The 23,043-nt window shown below is 52.3% G+C and overlaps 1 protein-coding gene across 1 annotated transcript in view; it reads left to right on the top strand.

Moving 5' to 3' along the window:
- ELMO2 (engulfment and cell motility 2) overlaps window positions 1-23,043 on the top strand; it is a 39,220-nt gene that overhangs the window by 12,354 nt on the left and 3,823 nt on the right. The window contains exons 4-19 of the mRNA XM_047067699.1: window positions 32-104; window positions 443-493; window positions 3,957-4,138; window positions 5,665-5,764; window positions 6,827-6,978; window positions 9,466-9,544; window positions 12,649-12,699; window positions 16,981-17,103; window positions 17,460-17,594; window positions 18,180-18,284; window positions 18,362-18,470; window positions 18,908-19,044; window positions 20,352-20,515; window positions 20,602-20,714; window positions 20,877-20,984; window positions 21,742-21,824. Coding sequence (XP_046923655.1) covers window positions 32-104; window positions 443-493; window positions 3,957-4,138; window positions 5,665-5,764; window positions 6,827-6,978; window positions 9,466-9,544; window positions 12,649-12,699; window positions 16,981-17,103; window positions 17,460-17,594; window positions 18,180-18,284; window positions 18,362-18,470; window positions 18,908-19,044; window positions 20,352-20,515; window positions 20,602-20,714; window positions 20,877-20,984; window positions 21,742-21,824 — 1,765 coding nt within the window. The remainder of the gene's footprint in view (window positions 1-31; window positions 105-442; window positions 494-3,956; window positions 4,139-5,664; window positions 5,765-6,826; window positions 6,979-9,465; window positions 9,545-12,648; window positions 12,700-16,980; window positions 17,104-17,459; window positions 17,595-18,179; window positions 18,285-18,361; window positions 18,471-18,907; window positions 19,045-20,351; window positions 20,516-20,601; window positions 20,715-20,876; window positions 20,985-21,741; window positions 21,825-23,043) is intronic.

Consider the following 23,043-nt stretch of genomic DNA (forward strand, 5'->3'; position numbering starts at 1 on the left):
CCAGTGTCTGTACTGTGTGTTTCTTACACAGGTGGTCCTTGCCAAACCCGGAGTATTACACCCTCCGTTATGCAGACGGCCCCCAGCTCTACATCACGGAGCAGGTCAGTGCCGAAGCAGCAAGTCAGGCCTCACTCGGAAGCGAGCCACCCAGGGAGGTGGCACTGTCGGCCTGGCCGACCTGCGGGCAGCTTCTGCTTATTGGGGACGCACCAGCCCCTGCTTCCTCTAGTGGCTGGAAAACCGTGGCTTCTACATCCTGAGGGCTCGGGGCACACGGAGGGGGTGTGAGTTCTCGGGCAAGAAGCACGCGGAAGGAGGCCTGGCCAAAGAGGCTCAGTTACGACTACTTTAAAATGACAGCAAGTTCTCGTTGATTCAGCTGGCTTGCACAATTTTAATATGTTATCTCAGCTACTCTTTTTTCCTCTTTGCTACCCAGACGCGCAGTGATATTAAGAATGGGACCATCTTACAGCTGGCTATCTCCCCGGTAGGTATTCGGCTCTTCTCAGGGGGACGTTTATTTAACACATTAGATGAGCACCCACCTTAGGCCAGACTCTTTTCCAGCAACCAAGACTACAGAGCTTAAAAAGTCAATCTTTGAGGGACGCTTGGCTGGCTCAGTCAGTGGAGCCTCAGGGTTGTGAGTTCAAGCCCAGTATTGGGTGGATATTACTTAAAAAAAAAAAAAAAAAAAAAGTCCATCTTTGCTTTCACAGCCTTGTTGGGAGTAAACAACCAAAGGCCTCTCTTAAACATCTTGACAGAAAGTTGCTTAGGGAGCTGTGGGGGACTCAGAAAGGGACCGCCTGGCTCAGCCTAAGGATTCCCAGAAAACCTTCCCAGAGAAGGGGGAAGCTTAGCGCAGATGTTGAAGGATAAGCAAGAATCAGCTGAAGAAAGAAGAAAATGAAAAGTATCCCGAGCAGAGAGATGTGCTTTGGGGAAGGCGGGGGTGCTGGGTGGCAGAGGGCCCGCAGCAGCCAGGGGAAGGGTCCCGGATGGCAGGGGTCTCAGATGGCCTACTCATGGGTTTGGACTTTATGCAGAAAGGGAACGTGGGGACATTGAAAGACTTTGAGCAGGAAGGTACATTATGTTTAGATTTATATTTTAGGAAGATCACTTTAGTGACAGTGTGAAAGATGGGCTAAAAAAGGAAGGTTGGTGGTAGGAGGAATCTTTAAGAAGCTAATGAGCCCGTGAAGGCAAGTGACAGTGGAGACGGAAGGACAGGCATGAGAAATATTTAGAGGTGAACCAGGGGATGTGGTGACATCCCGGATATGGAAGGAAAAGGGAGAATTTGAGGTGACTCCCCGATTCCTGCCAGAGTGGCCCTGAAAGGCAACCAAGGGAGCAACCAGAAGGGCAGAGAGAAAACCAGGAGCAGGAAGTGGCTTAGGAGCTGAGGGCAGGGAGTGTCGGGACAGAGGAAGGTATGGTCTGCAGTGAGCAGAGCGCAAGAAAACCGGGAACAGAAAAGCCGTTTGTTGATCTGGGAAGCCCATTGGTCCCTGGTGGCCTCTGCGAAGACGGTTTTGGTGGGGTGATGGGTGACAGACAGACTGCAGTGGCAGCAGAGTGAGGTCCGTGACTTTACCGCGCTGTCAGGAAGCTCGGTCATAAGAGGAAGTAGACACAGAAGGCAAGAACTCGGGGATGTGGAGCCCAAAAGAGAATGCTGTTGAAAAGGGAGTGAGACAGGGGCGCTGGGTGGCTCAGTCGGTTGAGCGTCCGACTTCAGCTCAGGTCATGATCTCACGGTTTGTGGCTTTGAGCCCTTCATCGGGCTCTGTGCTGACAGCTCGGAGCCTGGAACCTGCTTCCGATTCTGTGTCTCCCTCCGTCTCTGCCCCTCCCCCACTCGTGCTCTGTCTCTGTCTTAAAAATAAATGAACATTAAAAAAAAAAAAAACTTCTTAAAGGGGTAAAACATTCATGTGTTTCAAAAATCAGAAAGTTTGACAAAGATGCAGTGAAAGGTCTCCCTCCCCGCCCTGTCCCTCATCTACCTAGTTTCCCGCCTCCTCCACCCTTTACAGTTGCTAACTGCTGGTGCAATTTTTTTTATGTGTCTCCGAGAATAAGCTAAGATGGGAGAGGAAGGTCGATGGTGCAAACAGACCGGGACCTTACTGGGTCAGGACAGGAGGAATCCAAAGCCCAGGTGGAGCGATTTTCGACTGCTCAGTCCCCAAGGAGGACAGTCAGGCATGGGGGTCGCTTAGGTGGAGAAGGGCTGCCAGAAAATTAAGGGCATGATGACACGTGTTTTCTTGGTGAGGGACGAGACGGGTCCGTCTGCGCAGAAAAGCGATGCGGAGTAGTAACAGCTAAGGGTTCCGGAATGCCGGCATTCTGCTGAGCGCTTTACATACGTGCTATCATTTAACCTCGACAGACACCCGATGAGATGGGCACTCCTGGCAGCCCCATTTTGCAGATGGGCAAACTGGGGCTTAGGTTAAACGACTTGCCGCTTGTCACACAGATAAAAACGTGGCGGAGATGCCCCTCAAACCCAGGGCTCTCTGACTCCCTGCCAGTATTCTCACCAGCACGTTCTCCTGCTCCCCCGCCCCCCCCCTTCCCGAACTCTTCTCATCTTAAGGACTTCATTTCCCCCCTTAGCTCTGCTAGCTTAACGTGACAGCCCGGGAGTTGCTTTCGCAGACGTGCTGAAGCGTTTTACAGACCTCCCGCGCAGACTAGTTGACTTTCTCGGGAGTACATCTCTCTGGAGCAGGAGGCAGTGGCCCAGAAACGCTGTCTCAGGAGGAACGTTAACATTTGGAGTTGGGAGTTTCTAAGTGTGATGCAGACCAGTGTTCTTCAAGTTGTTCTATCCTGTGACCTTTTCTCGTGGCGTGCGCCTTCTCCGCTATGGAGAGTGTGGAGGATTTCTGTGTCCTTGAGAGCCGTGTGCTGCTCTAGGGCCATCTTTGTAAGAATAAAAGAGGAAAGGCAGAGGGGAGAGAGGTGAACCGGCCTGACTCTTTGCCAGCAGCAGGAGCTGGGCTGCGGTCACTTGCTTAGCACTGTAAAGACCCCAAGAGCATTTTGCTCTCCAGGCTCTTCCATTCCAGCTGAGAATATGAATTAGCACACAAAAAATCAAGAATGACGAATCGGTCACTTGCCAGGCACTGACTATAAAGCTAGTAAGTTCAGCAAGAGGAAGGACCAGCGAACACCGGGGAAGGGCTTATGGCCGAAGCTTGTAGAAAGGAGGCAAGCAACCTGCTGGGAAAAGTTGGTGGGCTAGGAGAAAGCTTAGTCACCAGCCATCACCTTGAAAAAGCTATTTTGAAAGCTTCCAGCTCCTTGATACTCTTAAAGTTTCCCCAGGACTGTCAGTTTTGAAGAACAATGATACGGACTTACAGAGAAGGTTAAAAAAAAAAAAAAAAAAATTGTCAGGCTTACCACATTTTCAGATTGAAAGGGACCTTAAAGGGGATCATCAGATTAAATCCTCCATCAATGCAAGAATCCCTTGTGTGGCATCTTGGCCAGCCGGTTGTCCAGATTCTCCTTGATTGCTTTTGGTGACTGAGAGCTCATTACATCAAGAGACAACGTCGTCTACTGGCTGACGGCTTAAATTAATAGAAAACTTCCCTCTGTTGAGCCAATATCTGTTTCTCTGTCTGCCAGAGGTGGCGACTGTTGTCTCCTCAGTGTCTCTTGTAGTCCTTCAGTGGGAAGTTTTTGTAATCCATAGACCAGAGTGCTACAGAAAGGATACCCGTAACTACAGATCGGTCTTGGCATACTGGTAATTTCCTGATTGATCCAATAAGCATGTAGTAAGCAACTCCTAGACAGTGTCAGCAACAGGGTCTGCCTCGGGCTGGATGGCCACAGAAAGGCCTTCATGAGCTACTCACAGAGCGGTAACCTGCCGCGAGGACCAGATGGCACACATCTTGTCTCTGGTCTCGTAGTCCCGGGCTGCACGCCAGCTGATGGAGAGGACCCAGTCGTCCAACATGGAGGCCCGGCTGGATGCCATGAAGGAGCTGGCCAAGCTCTCTGCCGACGTGACCTTCGCCACCGAGTTCATCAACATGGACGGCATCGTGGTGCTGACGCGGCTTGTGGAGAGTGGAACCAAGCTCTTGTCCCAGTGAGTATGACTGGGTTCTTGCTCGGGATTTCAGAGACTCTACGCTCGGCGGGGCATCCTTCCCTCATCTCCACCGAGCCTCTTGAACTTACTGGGCACCTTGTGTGTGCAGAGCAGCGTGCCAAGCACTAGGGTCTGCACAGAGGAATGCTGCGTCACGGTCCTCAGTCTCGTAGTCTAGCTGGGCTCTCACAGATGCCGCGAAGGAGCGAGAACGCGGGCTTCAGGAGTCAGGAAGAGAGAAGTCGGTTCACGACAAACCTGTTAATTTATGGAAAATGATTGGCCTGGGGGAGGCTAGTGAGCAGACTGTCCATTATTGACCAGAACAGGGGTCTGTTCGTAATCACCCCCTGCTTCCTCTCTCCCCTTTCCAGTCACCTCCCCACTTACACACACGTGCACACACACAGGCCTTCCTCTGTGTTCGCCATCTCCCCCCCACCCATTGTCACGGGGAGACGAAGCTCCGCAATTTTCCATCTCCCTGCTAGGATGGGAGTGGTGGGGAACCGCGCCGTGAGCAGCAGGGAACGAACAGGTGTTTAGTTAGCCGTCTAGGCCCGTGGTGCCTCAGCTGGCAGAGAGGGAGTCAGAAATCTCTCAGCCGATGGATCAGCTATTGAAATTTTCAGCCAAACCAAGCAGCTAATCATGGGTGTTTGTCTTAAGTCTCCGATTTTGCAGCTGCACTGAAATCCTGAAGCCTTCCGCTGCCATCAGCGCTGGCCCAGGACTTCCGCAGTCTGCCGGGAGTACGGCATTTGGCTGGCCTTGGTTTCCTCCTCTTTAAAACGGAGATGCTGCTTCCATTGCCGTCTTGTCACGAGGAATTAATGGGTCCGAACGTGCCTCGCCATTGGGAACAGCGTTTGTTAAATCGAGAGCACCGTACAGATGTATAAAGGGTCGTGTGTAGAAAGAGGAGGGACACAGGAGAGAAGACATTGTAATCCCCGTCCTCCTCCAGCACTGCGGTAAGGGCTTCGCATACCTTGTCATCTTGCCCTCGCCACAGCCCTGTGATGTTAACGCTGTGAGACCAATGCAGTTTTACAGAGGAGGAATTTCAAGTTTGGAAAGGTAAAATGTGCACAGTTAGTGAATAGTTGACCAGGATTGAACCCGTGTCTGAAGTTTGTACTCCCTGTCCTGCACTCTGCCCCCTCTTGGCCTTGGACATGGGCTGTGGGCTCCCTTGGGTACCCCCGCCAAGTGTTGGGGTTGACAAAGGTCTGATGGCTTTCTCGGGTTGGGAAATGGATGAGTGATTGTGTTTCCCTGAGATGAGGCAGTACGGGGAAGGAGAGCCTGACCCGCAGGGCCCTTCCCAGAGACGGACGGACACCTGGACAGAACCTGCTGCACACCTGCCGAGGCACGCATGCAGGCACTCGCAGCCACACCACCTGACCCCTGGTGTGGTGCTGACGCCGGGATCCGTCCCTGTTGCGGCTGCCGTCACACCTGTGTTCCCTGGTTCTGAATCTTTGTATTATTTTGTGTGTGTGTTGTTGATGTCTCAGCTACAGTGAGATGCTGGCATTCACCTTGACCGCCTTCTTAGAGCTCATGGACCATGGCATTGTCTCCTGGGACATGGTTTCCATCACCTTCATCAAGCAGGTGAGGCCTCCGGCTTTCTGTCTTCCCCGCCCCCCTCAGTGGCCGCTGGTCCTCTAGGTTCACGGAGAGATGCCGGCGAGATCGCCGTGCTGCTGGCGGTCGGCTCTCTATCCCCAAGGCCCGTTTTTTTTATCCTCACGCTCGGGCCTTCCTGGCGCTCCTGAGAGAATTCCTTCATTGCCCTCGAAGATGGAAACGGGCTCCCAGAACTGGAGGTGGCCAAAGCGGGACGGGGTTGTCAATGAGACCTGGGACGACACCAGCCGGTCAGCCAGTACGAGCCCGGCGTCTCTGACCTGCTCCCTGCGCGCTCCCTTCTCTTTGGAGACACATGTTCATGTCGTCCGCCTTGTGGTTCAGTCTGCCTTCTGCCGGCGGGTCTGCAAGGCAACCTGCTCGGGTTGTCAGATCGACCTGGGTGCCTGGGAGGGCCTACTTTTGCTTTCCTTTGTTCTGTAGGGAGGGGCAGCGTCACTTCCAAAAAGTGAACTAAAACCAATGAGTAACGTATCTGCTGACCTAGAATCACACCTGTCGTTGGCTTGGGACATTGGGAATTTCCCGATGCCGGAGATAGTTAGGCAAAAGTGAAATGGGCACGTGTCAAGGACATTATAATGGAGGTTGAGAATAACGGGGAGTGATGAGCTTACAAGACTTTGAGGGCTTCCTGCCTCTTGAGCCTCTGCCGGCCTGTGTGTGTGTAGGGGCACAGTGTGTGTGTCAGGAGAAGGGCCCATGGCGATAAAAGGAGTTCCCGATTTCAGTAAGATCCTGTTCTTTCTCCACTCAGCTTTCCCATGCCTGAACCCTCATTTTGAAAACAAAGGATCGAGCCCTTAGATTTTGAGGAAACACAGTTGACTGGAAGCTGTTGTTTGAATTTGAATTGTCCATGCCTAGGGACAATAAAACAGACACCGCTGTCCACATGGGGACAGTGGCCCGGTATGGATGGCATACCAGGAAGGAGAGCCTTCGTGGGCTAACCTCAGAGACTCGAGTCGCCCGGCACGCTTGGGCCCCGGGCTCCCTGACTGATCTGGCCCTCGCTGGCTGTAGATTGCAGGGTACGTGAGCCAGCCCATGGTGGACGTGTCAATCCTTCAGAGGTCCCTGGCCATCCTGGAGAGCATGGTCTTGAACAGCCAGAGCCTGTACCAGAAGATAGCAGAGGAAATCACCGTGGGACAGCTCATCTCTCACCTCCAGGTGTGAGTAAGAGACCCCGCCCCGGCCCCCTTCTCGCCTCTTATTCTCCGTAGGTCTCCCAGCCCTACCCCTTTGCTTGTGTTCCAAACCACTGGCCTGCTTGTTCACTCATTCGTCAGCACTTTCACACTATGGGAACGCTCCCGGGATCGGGCCCCGATCATGTCACGCTCCTGCCGCAATCCTCCGCGGCGCCCCTTGTCCCTCAGGCTGAAGGGAAGTTTTCCCGGCCTCTCTGTACCGCCGCGTCCCAGACAGAATTAGATGCTCTCTCCTCTTTGGGCCAAATAGTCTCTGTTTGCACCTATGAGAATTATATAGAAAATCCCCTGTTTTTGTTATCCGCCTCCCATTTTAAGCTTTGAGCTCTCTGGGAAGAGGGACCAGTCCTTTTTGGATCCCTTGCTTTGGTTTAAGGAGAAGTCAGTTAATACTTGAGAATGAACACTTAGCAAACTAGCAGTATGCTGTGTGTGTGGGGCCGGGGGGAGGGTAGCAAAAACTATTGTATAGGACACGAGTTCGGGCTTCCCATTCAGATCCCGGCTCCACTGTGTCCTAACTAGGTCTCTGCCTTCCACATGTCACCTTGTCCCATCTGGTCTCTGTTTCCTCAGGTCCAGGCTGGGGTTCACCCTCTCCATTACTCAGACTTGTGAGGCTCAAAAGGGTTAAAAGGTCTAGCGTAGTGGCCAGCGTAGGATGGGTATATAATTCAGGAGTTTTTTGTTCTTGTTTGTTTTTGAAGAAGCTTATCCCATTCCAGGCCATTTTGTCAAATGGTAAAACCAGAAGACAGATGAGCCCTTTGGAGCCCTGTTCCTCTCCTCCCCATTCTTTGTACTTCACTTTAACCCTATTTAAGGGGGCTGGACTCCCCAAAACAAGGTGGTGATACTATTGACTCCTTTGTTCCCTTTTAGCCTTTTGGGCATGGACAGAGTGCCGACAGAAAGACCCGTCAGGCCCGGGGAAGCCAGAGCTCCCAGCTTTGCTTATTTATAGCAGCCTTGTCTTCATTCAGCTGTGCTCCCAACCTGTACCCACCCCACCCTCCCGCCAACAGCCCCGATTTCTCCTTGTCACTTCTAAGGAATTCTTCAGTCTCTGTTTTCATACCCCAAAGCCAAAAGGTTGTTTGAAGTGAAGGGAACATTATAAACTCCAGATGGAGAGTTCTGATTTTCCTGACATCAGACTTACCTGTTTCTTTGTTTCTGAATCAGGAATGACCCAGTTGTGTACCCAAGGATGATAGAGGACAATGGCATTTCTCAGGGGTCAGTCCGTGAATATTTTCAGCCCATAGCTACTATCAGAAATTATGTCCTCTGCTGTTGGGGCTGAGAGATGCTTAGTGCCCTCCGTGAGACCTCCAGGATGCCCCCGCCCACCCACCCCACCTGAGCAGGAAGTCTGTTAGCCCGTCTAAGAAGAGAGCCACGGAATGCATCCCCAGCGCGGCCCTTGGAGACATTTTGCCAAGTGCTTGGATTATAAGATTCCAGAGGACGGTTGTCTTTAATTCATTCGTACTAAAATGAAATAAGTTTAGGGGCCTCAGCTGGTTGAGCATCCGACTTGGTTGTGGCTCAGATCATGATCCCAGGGTCATGGGATTGGGCCGTGCGTTGGGCTCTGTGCGAACGTGGAGCCTGCTCAAGAGTCTCTCTCTCCCGCTGCCCCTCCCCGGCTCGTGCGCGTCCTCTCTCTCTCTCCCCCCCCAAAATAAAAACTAAACAAAATGAAATAAATTTGTAGTTGAAGACTTTGAAAATAGGGAGGAGCACAAAGAGGCAGTCCTTTTCCCATTTTCCCACCTGCAGACATAACCACTGTTCACGTGAAATTAACCGCCCTGCTCGTCTTTTTTTCGGTGTATGTTTTTGTTAACAAAACTGGGAGCTTACTACACATACTGTGTGTACCTTGACGTTCTTATGAAATAATATCTCTTGAACGTTTCCCCATGTTAAAGAGCCTTGGTGGTTCTAAATCTTTTTTGCATGCCATATGCCTTTGAAAATTCAGTAACAGTTATAGACTCTCACCTCCTTGGAGAAAATAACACATAGTCAACCAACTGCATGGAATAATTTCTGCACCATCTCTAGGGTTTACAGACACTCCAGACTCATCCCCGAGTCCCAGGTGAAGAACCTTCCCGACGTGATTTTCATTGATGACTTACGGCTTGAATGTGTGTAAACAGAGTTGTGACTGTGAACATTTGGATTATTTACCATTCTTTCTTTTTTTTAACAGTACTTGAATGAAACACTTTGCCCAACTCTCTGATTCCTGTCTTTGGATAAATTGCTATTAGTGGAGTGGCCGGGTCACAGAGTATGCCCACTTTCGAGGCTTTTGAGGCTTCACCCCAGACGATTATTTGATGACCATCTACAAGCGACTGCTGTAAACGCCCCACGGGGCTCTCGCTGGTCCGTCTTCTAATGTCCCTCTGCCTTCTTTCTCCACCGGCACAGCTCCAACCAGGAGATTCAGACCTACGCCATTGCACTGATTAACGCGCTTTTCCTGAAGGCTCCTGAGGACAAGCGACAGGTCTGTGGCTGTCTTTTCAAGCTTTTCATCTGGGCTCTTCCAGGAGAGGAGTTGTCACCCACCTACCCTTCGCTGCACGGAGAGCAGAAATGCAGCCATTTCCCCCAAGAGTCCCTTGCTCCTGTCGCTGTGTGTCAGGCCCCCTAGTTCCAGGGAAGAACTAGAAGGGGACCCCGCGGGTCTCACGTCAGAGCAGGGGCCTGCAAACTTTCTCCTGTAAAGGGCCCGAGAGTAAATATTTCTTGCTCTGCGGGCCGATGGTCTGCGTGGCAGCTGTCCCACTTTGTCGTCATAGCCAAAGTAGCCTCAGACAATAGGAAAGCAAATGGGTGTGGTGTCTTCCAGAAAGACCTTAGATACACAACTAGGGGACAAGCCCAGTTTGGTCTTAGTTGCTGACCCTGGCTTAGAGGGTCAAGAAGAAGGGGGAGGAGACCTTCCAGGCATCCCTGTCAAGTCCACGGAGACCCTTACTTAAGGAAGCAAGGCAGGGGGGCGGGAGCGGGGGGACTTCGCACAAAGTTTCATGTATGAAGGCCTCTGGCCCAGATTCTAAGCTGCTTTCTTCCCCTGCTCGTTAGCTGTGTGACATAATGCAAATCACTCTGCTTCTCTGAACCCCAGTTTCCTCATCTGTAACCTGGGAGCGGCAACATCTGCCCCGTTGACTTCACGGGGATGTGAGGAGAAGAAACAAGACCCCTGTCTTACAAGTGAGGAAACCAGGAATCAGCTGGGCGGGGAACGAGCACTGACCTGAGTCCAGGGCCCTGAGGCTAGGTGCTCTTCTGGGCCGGGCAGGTGCTTTCACCTCTGGGTCTCCGTTGCTCTTTCTGTAAACGAAAGGGCCAGATTAAGTGATCGCTAAGGGCCCTTCCAACACTGACACTCTAGATGGCAGCTGGTAAAAGCCCAAGTGGTGTATACAAGACTTTAAAATTCTCCGTCAACACCATGGGCTCTGTAAAGTTGAAATCCACGTGGGTTCAGGCACTGAGCTCCTGGTGGGTTCCAGTGGGAGGAGCCGGAGCGTCCGTGGTTCCGTCTGTCCTCGTCTTTCTTGGATGGCTTTGCTCTGTTAATCTCTTCCTTCCTAGTCCAGTTTTGAATGTGAGCTCATTCTCCCATCTGCTTCTCTCTGTGCTTTTTGCTTTCTGCCGGCAGGACAAGCACCTTAACCCTCTAGACCTACCTGTCACTGTAAGTAGTGCTGCTTCGTGGAAGGGGCCCCAGCCCTCTTCCAGGTGGGGAGGTCAGAGCTGGGCAAGAACCTCACGTTCTGGTGCAGGTGCTCAGGAAACCGTGAGACCCAGAGTTCTGGGTGCTGTAGATCCCGTTCGTCAGAACACTCCAGGAAGTGCTGGAGATTAGCGTCACGTGCAGGAGTGAGGGGATGTCTGCCCTAGGGAATGCTGCCCAGTCTTCCCTTTGTAACCTGCCTTTCCGTGAGTTTGTGGGTCAGCCCGGGGAGATCAGATTCGGAAATAGCCTGAGACTTTCGCCGAGATGATCCCATGGACGTGTCGCCTTCCAGCTTGGTACAGCAGAGAGTGAAGATAAATCCACGTCACCCTGGATGCGTCCTAGACCATAGGAATCTGACAGGGTTTAAGACAGTTGACAGAAGGGAATTTGCCTGCTCGCTTCTTGGCTAGAGGGAGCTTTAGAGGTCGGCTGTACGAGACTGAGAATGAGCGCTTTGCCCCAGCACCGCAGAGGAGCTTTGGGTGTGGGGCCGTTACGTTCTGAGAGCAGACCACTGCCGCTTACCCGCTTTGTGAGTTGTCCACAGCAAGGCCGAATCTCAAGCCGACCTCCTCTAGCCACCAGAGAAGCTTCTAGGCCACCTTCTCCTCTGCCAGCCAGCGTGTGTGCTCAGGGGAAGCAAAGTACAGCTTAATGTCCCTGGCAGCATCAGCCATTTGGAATATGGCTAGAAATGGAGAAGCGAGAGCAAAAGGCCTTTCAGCTCCGAGAAAAATGAGACTCTCACAGACACCGCTCCGTGGGAGAGGCGTGACAGCTCCCTCAGGCCCAGTGATTCAGAATTATCCATAAAATTAAATTAAGGCAGCAGTTTAGAAAGTGAAGTCATACTAATTAACGTGCTAAGAAGTGATGGCCGAGATTGGAAGGAAGAGACAGAAGAATTATGAAGAGCTGTCAGAAAGATTAAAAGCACAGTAAGCTGGGACCATTTTTGTTTAGGGGGAAAGAGCGGCACATTCAAGAGCTCCTTGGGCTATTACGGAGTCACAACACGCTGTTCTTTTTGTTGAGCCCAGTCCTTGGCAGTGATTAAATTATAATCGCTGCAGTCCCTTCAAAAATAAAGAAACGTATATATTTTCAGAGGATTTGCTTAAGAACGGTCCCAGTAAGGTCCTGAAAGGACCCTTAAGGCTTCGCTCCCCGGAAGACTCATTTATGGAGGGTACTTTATTTCCCAAGCGTGCCAAATAAATAAAGTGTTACTGTCAGAATCTGAACCAAATATAATAAAAAAGGTGACCCTATTATGAGAAATTACCCAAAAGCACCAGCACGCTCTTCTCCAAAGCAGTCAGAAGTGAGTCACAGACCACTCACTGTTCCAGAGCATCCGCTCCCCGGCTCCACCAGCTGGTGCGGCACTGGGGGGCCCGAGGGGGGCGCTGGGACCGAAGCCCTTTCCTCAGCTTGGAGGAGGCCCATCCGGCCGGTGGTGGGTGTCTGCCTGGAACGGTGCATGGGAACCATCACGCTGCTCTGTGCTCCGTACGCATTGTCCATTGCCCGGCATCCTCGTAACACAAGTGTCTTGTCCTGAAGCAGTCTTTGTTCCTCTTTGAAGACGATGTGGTTGATTGTGCCATCGGGGAGGGACACCCTGTGTGGCTCTGTTTACATTCCCAGAGGGAAAAAAGAAACACGAGGGAATTTTTTCAGAGTATAAAAGATGTTGGGTGGGTCCATGGATTCTTTCCATTTGCCCACTTTTTATTCGAAAGGAGAAAAAAATTTAAGAGAAAAACCCGCAGAGCTCCGATGCCACTTTCCTCTCGATAGTTGTCACAGCTGGGCGCGTGCCATCGTGCCTTACATTTGCTTGTTTTTCTCAATAGGATATGGCCAACGCATTTGCACAGAAGCACCTTCGCTCCATAATCCTGAATGTAAGTTCCCACAACAAGCTGTGTTTTGTTACTAGCGATAGCAAGTATTACTGTTACTGTGATGGTGTCATTAGTGAAATTACTATCGAGTGGGATGGCACTCGGGGAACCAACGGGTAGGTGCGAATAAGCCCATGTTAAGCTGGGAAGCTTTTTCTTATAATCCTCTGCAAGCGGAGTTGTCTCTAGGAGGCTGTCCCACCAGGAATTACAGAGCCTCTAAGGAGGTCCTAAGGCCAGCCAGCTACACGGTTTGTTGCCCTGCAATTCCAAATTTTTTTCCAGAAGGAATGTGTCAAAATAGGCCCCAAAGAGGAAAGGGATTCTTTCAGCTAACATCCATCAGACCTGAGTTGTGTGGGGCACCGCTAGGGATGAACGAGACAGTGTGGTGTGTTTGCTCCCAGAGATCTTCCGGTCCAGTAGGGATGGTGCTCTAGCAGTGTGTGGCCAGTGGTTCCTTGGAGCTCCATGGTCTGGGGATTTCAGGAGGAGGAGCACCGCCTGCCTTGCAGGAGGTGTCAGGAAGCCTCTGGAGGAATGACGTCCTGAGGCTGAGGCTCCATCATTCGTCCAGGAAGGAAAGGAAATCCAGCCGGGAGTGGCTGGAATTGGCTGGAACCTAGAAGGACTGTGCCATGGGGTAGAGGGTGGGGCAAGGAGCAGACACGTGGAGAGCGAGCAAAGACCGGATCGAGTAGGGCCTTAGTCTTTTTCCCGAGCAGAGTTGAAGGGTTTAATTGGGATGGTGACATAACCAGGCTGGCATTTAGAAACCTCACACTAGCAGGTGTGTATGTTTCGTGGGGGTATATGAGGGAGGAGAGTAGAGGGGGAGGTGGTGAGGAGGGAGGCATCTGGAAAGAGGGCTGACTCCCTGTTCCCACGCAGGGATGTGGGTGAGAGAGAGCTGGCTGGGGGTGGGGGTGGGAACTGGGGAAGTGAGCCGAAGATCTGGGTGCAAGGGAGGCCATTTTATCAGTTGTCAAAACCAAGGGAAAACCAGACCACAGTGAAGGGAATAAAATGAGAAATCAGAAGTCAGGTGTGAAAGGCTTGATAATTCTGAGCGTGAACTTCAGAGTCCCCAGCCTCCACTCTACCATTAAGCAATCTGTGATCTTGAGCAATTCACTTAACTTCGATTTACTTTGATTTGCTCATCTGGATGTGAGGCCTGAACGAGCTCATATATATATACAGCTCTTAGCAGGGTGCCTGGCGCTCGGTAAGCACCCCGCTCACAGCGGGTTCTCTTACCCGTGAACAGGATCCAAAGGTGAGAGAATTCAAGAAGTGAGCTCTGAGCACTTGCAAAGTTGAGCGATCGGCTGCTCTGAACAGCCCGCCAGACTTCACCTTGCAGAACCAGCTCCTGCCTCCTGGCCGTTTCCCTGGTCGTGGCCCCACCGCCACGGAGGGACTCAGGCAGGAGGGACGATGCTCCGGCCCGCTGCCTGCGAGGGATGCGGCGTGCACGGGTCCCACGCATGCTTGTCCACATTCCTGAGCAGCTGTGTTGGACGCCATCCTCTGCATGCGTGGGAGCGAGGGTCGCCTTCTGACGGAAATTTAATGAATCTCGAGGCTTGTTAATTACCAGAGTAGGATTAGTTCAGCTCATTTCTGGACAAACCTTGGGACAAGCGAAGATTCCACTATAGAAGACAATTCAGGGTCAAGACTCAGGACTTCAGTGGTTCTCTACAAAACAGTTAATGCGTGCTCGCTGAAGTCCAAGGAGCTCACTGAGTCAGGCCAGAGAGCGTAAGCCTCAATTTACTCAGCAGTCAAATAAGACTGCAGGTAAAAGCTCTGAAACTGACTCCTCAGACTGGGGCTGTACTTGCGTAAGCCCGTTGCTGGCTGGAGTGATTACCTTCCCGCTGTGATGTCTCTAAGTTTGAGAAAGGGGGATTAAAGTGAATGAGAACCGTATCACATTATCTTTAGCCTCTTCTCAAAGTGGTTTTATGAATTATGGAGAGAGGAGAGGAGGAAGGAAGACGGAGAGCCGGGTAGGGTAGGGAGGAATTGGAGCGGCAGAGGGAGGGGACACAGAGAAGAGAAGAGGCTCGGAGAGGGGCAAAACAAGACGTGAGGAGGGGACCAAGGGGACCCTGCGCGATGAGACACTGGCGGGGGTGGGCGGGTAGCTAAGGTTGGAGAAGGAGGAGCGGCAGTCAGTTTGGGATGGAGGTGAGCACTGAGCCTGAGCCGAGAGCCCGGGAGCTGGAGACAGCCGCAGACAGCCCCTGCTCGGAGGAGGTGGGGGCCTCGGCACTCACTCCAGTGAGAGGTCAGGAGCAGCGCCGTCCGCAGAACCTTGCGCAGCATGAACGTGCCGTCCGGAATGGTGGCCACTAGCCGCGTGTGGCTACTGAGCCCCGGCAACGTGTCTAGTTGTGACTGGGGAGCCAAATTTGTCATCTTCTAAAATTTCAGTTAAAACACCCACACGTGGCTTGTGGCTGCTGCGTTGAGCTGGGCAGATCTAGAGGAATGAAGAGCACCCGGGAGTCACATGCCGGGGAGAGGAAGTCTAGAGCAGTGCCGTCACGTAGAAATGACAGTGAGAGCCACTGATTTCGTTTTAAATGCTGTAGTCGCAGCATTAACAAAGGAATACGGGAAGTCAGTTTCAGCGGTAGATTCGGTTTAACCCAATATATCCAAAATACTATGCGTTCAACGTGTGATCGATAGAAAACGACTAACGAAATATTTTTTTTCTTTTTTCACGCTAAGGCGCTGAGATCTAGCGTACATTTTACATTCACGGCACATCTCAGTTTGGACCAGCCGTGTTTCCAGTGTTCAATGGACATCACAGGCCTAAGACATTGATCCCGAGCCAGAGTAGGCTCTCGAGTTACGGAACTCTAGAGCAGTGCCGTCTCCTAGGACTTTCTGTGCTAACGGCACTGTTTTATACCTACTTTTCTCATTGGGTGGTAGCCACTAGCCACATATACCCGTCGAGCTTAAAATGGGGCTGGTGTGACCAAAGACCGGAATTTTTACCTCAAATTAATTTTAACTGACGGAAACACATGTGGCGAGGGGCTACCATATTGGACAGCAGAGCTCCAGAGACATGGAGCTAGACTGAGTGAGAGAACATAGAGGACACAGAGGTAACGTGTGGGGGGAACCGGGCAGGAGTCTCATTTGGGTGAGGAGAGACCAGGAACAACTGGATTCAAGACGGCCGGGGAAGACAGAGGAGGAGCGAGAAATACAGGGAGCGAGTGAGAAAGGGCAGCCATTGGGAGAGTGAGAGCCAGACCGTAGGAGACAAGAACGTCGTGAGGCATTGGTCAACCCAAGGGACACAGGGAGAGGTACCATGCAAGAAAAAGGTGGGGCATGAGGAAAGGAGAAGTGGGGTGGGTGTCAGATGGACGAAGGGAGGTAGTGATGGACTGAGAGGGCATGGTGGAGGTCATGGGAAGAGAGGGGACAGGACAGAACACGGGATATAGGGAGGAGGGTATATAGAGAATGACAGGAGAGAAGGTGGTGGGAGTGTTGGGCGTAGACAAGGAGCATTAGGTGCCCTCCTTGTGGAGGCGTCTCCGTACCATTTGAAGAAAATGACCTTTCCTAAAGCCTGTACTTGGTGAGGCCATCCACACCAGTGTGTTTTTCTAAAGAAAGACAGAGTGGAGTCCTCTACACGCTGTCCCTCATCTTGGATTGAGTGCCCAACTGGGGGAAAGTCCCTCTGCTGAGCCCTACTTCATAATCTTTTTTTAAATAAGTTTTAACGTACTTATTTTGAGAGAGGGAGAGAGCATGTCTGTGTGAGTGGGGGAGGGGCAGAGAGAGAATCCCATGCAGGCTCCGCACTGTCAGCGCGGAGCCCTGCAAAGGGCTTGAACTCACAAACTGTGAGATCATGCCCTGAGCTGAAACCGGGAGTCAGAAGCTTAACCGACTGAGCCACCCAGGTGCCCCGACCTGCATCGTAATCTTAGCCGGGTAGCCTCCCTCATCTTTGGCGTGGCTGGGTACAGCCTCCACCTTGGTTCCACTTTCCCTGCCCAGGGGAATGCAGAGAAAGAGACTGTGCCCTTTGGGCCTGCAGTGAATCATCTCACCCTGAATCAAGCCCTTTCATGCTCCATCCCTTCCAGAACACGAAGTCTCGAAGTTCTGAGTGTAAGAGGGAAACCCTGTTCCCTGCCCAGCATACTTTCTTTTTCACCAGCATGGATGTGACTCTCCCGCAGAAGAAAATCAGTTCAGCCCTCTGCCCCCTGCCTTTACTTTTTACAGCATGTGATCCGAGGGAACCGCCCAATCAAAACTGAGATGGCCCATCAGCTGTATGTCCTGCAAGTCCTGACTTTTAACCTTCTGGAAGAAAGGATGATGACCAAGATGGACCCCAATGACCAGGTAAGTGCTCAGTGGGACAGAGCTCTCCTGGCTTAAATCATGTATTGTTTGATGTGGTACATTCCACCATTAGGCCATGCACTGAGCACCTACTGTGTGCCAGGGACGGTGTTTGATTGTGTCTGCAGAAATGGCTTGTGTTGCCCTGGGAAACCTGGCTCTGCCTCCCTGCGATCGCTTCCCTCTGGGTGACTCTCTGGGCCAAGCCCACCTCTGTCCTGCCAAGGTAGAGGTGATGCTTTCTCGGGGATTGATCGGGGCCAGAGTTCCGTGCAGAAAAGTCCGACCTGCTCTTTCTTTTCCTTGCTTCCCTGGGTTAGCTGATTCACCTGCTGACTATCTGTTTGACTTCTCAGGCTCAAAGAGACATTATATTTGAACTGAGGAGGATCGCATTTGATGCAGAGTCTGACCCTAGCAACGTCCCCGGGAGTGGGACTGAAAAACGCAAAGCCATGTACACCAAGGACTACAAAATGCTGGGGTTTACAGTAAGTTTCCCAAAGCACGGATCTTGGTAGGCGTTCTCCCCTGATAGGAGGTCAGAGGGCCCACCCTCACAGAGCCCTGAGAAGCCCCCCTTCATAATGGAGGTCCTGGAACAGATGACATCGAGAGGCTGGTGGGGGCGGGGGGCTGATGCTTGGTTTGCCTTGGTGATGGCAGATTACACATTTCTGTGCAGCATCTGGCCCCGGGGAACGAATCTCTCTGTTGGAGGGCCCAGGAGGTCAGTCACGTAGACAAAGAGAGGACCTCTCACCGCAGCAGCTAGGTTCTTTGAAATGCAAGAGTGGCTATTTTGTGATTGGACACAAAGCCTGAGGATGAAGTTCATTCAATTAAATACTCACTGTGCACCTGCCTCCTCGGGGCATGGCGTGCTGGGCTCTGGGGAGACGGGATGAGGCTGCACAGTCAGGATCAGGAGCTCCCAGTCTCGTAGAGATGGTGGGAAGGAAGGAGGTGAGCACAAGAGCTAGTGTCATCGAGGGGAGGGCAGTAGGGCTTCCCCGCCAGTGGCTCTGCACACGTGAGGCTACCGAGTCTCAAATTGGGTTTCTTTATTTCCCCAGAACCACATCAACCCAGCGATGGACTTTACCCAGACTCCTCCTGGAATGCTGGCCTTGGACAACATGCTGTACTTGGCTAAAGTCCATCAGGACACCTACATCCGGGTAAAGGCTGGGGGCCAGCTGGCTCAGCCCTGCTACATCTCTTGCCTCCCTAATCCCCCCTCCCTCTGTCCTCACAGATCGTCTTGGAGAACAGCAGCCGAGAGGACAAACACGAGTGCCCCTTCGGCCGCAGCGCCATTGAGCTCACCAAGATGCTCTGTGAGATCCTGCAGGTTGGGGAACTGCGTAAGTCCCCGCCGCTTCACTCTTCTATCAGACGTTCCAAACTCAGGAGCCTTGGGGGACTCGAGGTTACAAGGTCAGGGGTCGATGGGACTGGACAATTACTGTGCGTGGTTCTGGTAATCGGTGTGTGAGCTGTGATCCGTCCTATCCTCGTCTAAGGGAATCATGGCTGCTGCCTTGTTTGAGCGGGTAATTTGAAAGTGTTCGGAGCTACACCAGCATCCGTTTGCCCCTGTGCGTGAGGCTGGCTGAGCCTCTGAGAGGGCAGCGCCAGACCAAGAAAGTGTCCTGGCGAAGGAAGTCGAGAAAGGCCCGTCTCACACTCTTTATTCGCCCTGGCCTTGCTCTGTTTTGTTCCTTGGGGCCTCGGTGCACGCGATCCAACATTTCTGAGTGGGAGGACCCAGCTCCACCCTCCTGTTTCTCATCCTCTGTAGCAAACGAGGGCCGCAACGACTACCACCCGATGTTCTTTACCCATGACCGGGCGTTTGAGGAGCTCTTTGGGATCTGCATCCAGCTGTTGAACAAGACCTGGAAGGAGATGAGGGCGACAGCCGAAGACTTCAACAAGGTCAGTGTCCCAGAGCTCTGATGCCCACGGGCTGAGGTGGGCGCGTGACGGTCTGTGACCCCCTGAGCTGGGAAACCGGCTTGGTCGGCGGCACTGGATCCCGAGACGGAGCACGAGAGCGCCTCGGGTCCCTCCACTTGTGCTTCTGCGATAGCCTGGAGCCGGGACCTGCCCCTCAGTGCCCTGGGCCCCTCATTGACCCAGTGGAGCCAGGCCGTGCCCCGCCCGTCTTCCATGGAGGACAGGAAGCCAAGCCTGACAGTAATCGCCGTGGTCTGCCAAACACCCACTATGGACAGGCACTGGTGTGGCTCTGTAGGCGGGAAACATTGGCGAGAGTGGGGGCGGACCTCCGTGGTGAGCGTGGTCCGGCTACCCGCCCGGTACCGACTCCCGGGGCACACCACGTACCCACTCTCTGTCGCGCACCGCTGGGCCCCCCGAAGTTAGAATAATCTAGAAACTTCTCATCTCATTGTAAAAAACTGTCAAAGTATAAAGAGGAGAACGTTCTCTGTAATCGCACCACCCAGCGACGACCATTTCCCTGTTTCTCTCTCGTCTTCTTTTCCCCTATAGACTCGGCCCCGCTGAGTGCAGAGCTGTTGGATGTGTGGTGTGATGGCCCTTTTTTTCTTTACCTGTTGTTTTAGGGAAATACCCCATCTTTTGAACCCACCTCAGTGTGCCAGGTGCTGTGCGTCCATATAGCATCCATATGGCGCCTCCAGGCAGCATATACCCGGAAATGTGCCTTCCTTTCTCATGTTTTAAAGATGAGTGGGGGGGGGGGGGGCGCCTGGGTGGCTCAGTCGGTTAAGCGTCCGACTTTGGCTCAGGTCATGATCTCGCGGTCCGTGAGTTCGAGCCCCGCGTCGGGCTCTGTGCTGACAGCTCAGAACCTGGAGCCTGCTTCGGCTTCTGTGTCCCCCTCTCTCTCTGACCCTCCCCTGTTCATGCTCTGTCTCTCTCTGTCTCAAAAATAAATAAACGTTAAAAAAAATAAAAGATGAGTGGGGGTGGGGGCCTGCGGACCGTAAGCAACTTGCTCCAGGAACAGATTAAGAGATGGGGTCAGGATCTCAGCCCATTTCTCTCCAACTTCAAAACCTGTGCATTTGTCACCATGAGGCACTTGTCCTAAGGGGCCATCTAAGAAGGTGTGCCTTAGAGAGCCAGTACTCCTGTTCACCCTGCAGGTGTCTGTAGGGCCTCCGGGGCGGGGGCAGAGCCGTGGGGCCCGGAACCAGCCTGGCCCCTCACCGGAGGGGCCCAGGCAGACGCCATCCTCCTTTCTTCCCTTCCAGGTCATGCAGGTGGTTCGAGAGCAGATCACTCGAGCTTTGCCCTCCAAACCCAGCTCCTTGGATCAGTTCAAGAGCAAACTGCGTAGCCTGAGCTACTCTGAGATCCTGCGGCTGCGCCAGTCCGAGCGGATGAGTCAGGACGACTTCCAGTCCCCGCCGATCGTGTAAGTGCTGCCGGCTGGGCTGGGGGGAGGCGACACCAGCCGTGCCGTCCCGTGACCTCCCCTCGCTCCGGTGCGTGTCCACCCAGGGAGCTGAGGGAGAAGATCCAGCCCGAGATCCTTGAGCTGATCAAGCAGCAGCGCCTGAACCGTCTCTGTGAGGGCAGCAGCTTCCGGAAGATTGGGAACCGCCGAAGGCAAGGTGAGGGGGCCTGGGCCCCTGGGCCGGTCCTTACCGCTCAGAGTCAGTGCCCTGGGGAGAGAGCCTGCCGGACAGGGGACAGGTCGTCGTTTTGCCCTCCGTGTGCCCAGGCCCTTCCCGGACCTGTCTTTGGTCACTCGTTTGTCTTCCCGTGTGTTGCAGAACGTTTCTGGTACTGCCGCTTGGCCCTGAACCACAAGGTCCTGCACTATGGTGACTTGGACGACAACCCTCAAGGGGAGGTGACGTTTGAGTCCCTGCAGGAGAAAAGTAGGTTCGCTTCTCTGTTGACGTGTCATAGTAGCTGGACTCCATGTCAGGAGACCTGCGTTTTAGTCCCGGCCGTTTCAGGCCGATTATCTGGTCTTGGGCCGCTTGTCTCTCTGGCCTCCTCTGTCAGAGGTCATCTCTACCTGGCCTACCTCACAGGGCTATTTGGAGAATTCCGTGAGATTCTGATGTGAATGGGCTTTGTAGACTGTCAAGGGTGATACAGGACTGTGTTGAAAGGCAGTGTTAACGAGCCGAAGCTCAGAAGCCAGATTGCTGCGTTCAAATCCTAGCTTTGCCGTTAATTCTCATTAACTGCAAGTTAATTCTCACCTCTGCCTTGGTTTCTTGTGCAAAATGGGAATAATAGGCACATTTCCTTTGTAAGGGGATTGAGTGAGTCATGTAAGTAAATCGCTTACAACATTGGCTGTCACGTAGTAAGTGAGCACAGCTATTTGCTCGTGGCATTGTTCTCTTAACCGCTATGCTATGCCGTGGAGGGGGCGTGAGCCTCTGAGGCCCCAGACCTTCGGGGAGACCATCCCAAAGCCCTGAACTGACCCCCAGTCAGATCTGACACAGCCCAGCCAGCCGTGGCCCACGGGAAGGGACCACGGAGGAGGAAACAACACAAGGCTGTTCTCTCTGAGCTGATCAAGCCCTGTGGTCCGGGGGCTGGGGCTTCCCCTCCAGCACTGACGCAGAGACCCATTTACAGCACAAATCTTCCGGACTAACTCTCTTCATTTACCAGTTCCTGTTGCAGACATTAAGGCCATTGTCACCGGGAAAGATTGCCCACACATGAAAGAGAAGAGCGCTCTGAAACAGAACAAGGTGAGTGGAACGGGGGCCCTGGCAGAGTCACCGTCACTGTGACGCCTGGAGAGTGCAGTCGGCGGTGGCCGCTGTCCGAGCGCACGCTCTTCCGTCCGCTGTCTCCTGCTAAGCTGTTCCTTCAGGTCTTGTTAGGAACAGAACAAGAACAGGCAGAACCCCCGTGTACACATCACCCGGCCTCAACAACCTTGGCAGGTCCCAGCTATCCACTTACTATGCTACTTTGAAGAAAATCTCAAGTTACGCCGTCGTTTCCTTTTCAATGTGTAGAATGGATCTGTAAATTATAAGGGCTCTTAACCATAATCACCATACCATGATCACACCTAAAAAGAAAGAAAAAGTTGTTATTTAATATCAGATACCCCACAGATGTTTGCGCCGTCTTGTGAATAGCGTAATTTCTCTGTATAAAAACACACAAACGGTGTGTGCACACATATGCACACTCACACAGTTCTGTTCGCTAAATCAGAATCCAAACAGGGTCTGCACATTGTGATTATTCTTTTAAGTTCCTTGATTACCAAGTTCCCCTCTAGCTTTTCCATGTTCGTTTCACTCTTGGCAGTTTATCAGTGGAAGAAACCGGGTTGCTTGTTTGGTAGCTTCTCCGAGTCTGAAATTTGCTGATTGTCTCCCCATGGTATAGTTTAACTTGTCCCTCCGTCCCAGATCTGGACGTTGGTGGAGAGACCTCGGGGGAGGCTTGATCCAGTTCAGGTTTGACCCTTTTTTTTTTTTGGCAAGACTGCTTCCTAGGTGGCATTATGTTCTATCAAGAGACACACGATGTGCGATGGTCTCTCTTTTTGTGATGTTAGCAGACTGTTAATGCCGAGTGCCTCAATCCACTGGCCAATTAATATTTGCAAACTAACAGTGTTCCAATGCAGTTGTTCCTTTTCATTTATGAGCTGAACTACTTCTCTAAAGAGAAACTTACCATCATCTACTCTTGGTTTCCCAGTGGTCCACTTTATATAAGAAAGGATAAGCGCCTGATTCTTTCCTTTTATAAAAGTACCCACTTTTAAAACAATGAGTTGGTTCTCTGGTATCATCCAACAGTGACCAACTTTGCGTATGTGTCTTGTGGATGTGTTCCTGTGAACTCTTAGACTTAAGCAGATGGTATTTGTTCCACTCCATTACAGTTATGTTGTCGATGCTTCAATTCCCCCATCTTTGGCCACAATTTGTTACCATTATGGTG

Source organism: Lynx rufus, unplaced genomic scaffold, assembly GCF_022079265.1.
Source record: "Lynx rufus isolate CCGP_SWC_20201006 ecotype Redwood Valley unplaced genomic scaffold, mLynRuf1.p SCAF_8, whole genome shotgun sequence".
Lineage (NCBI taxonomy): Eukaryota > Metazoa > Chordata > Mammalia > Carnivora > Felidae > Lynx > Lynx rufus.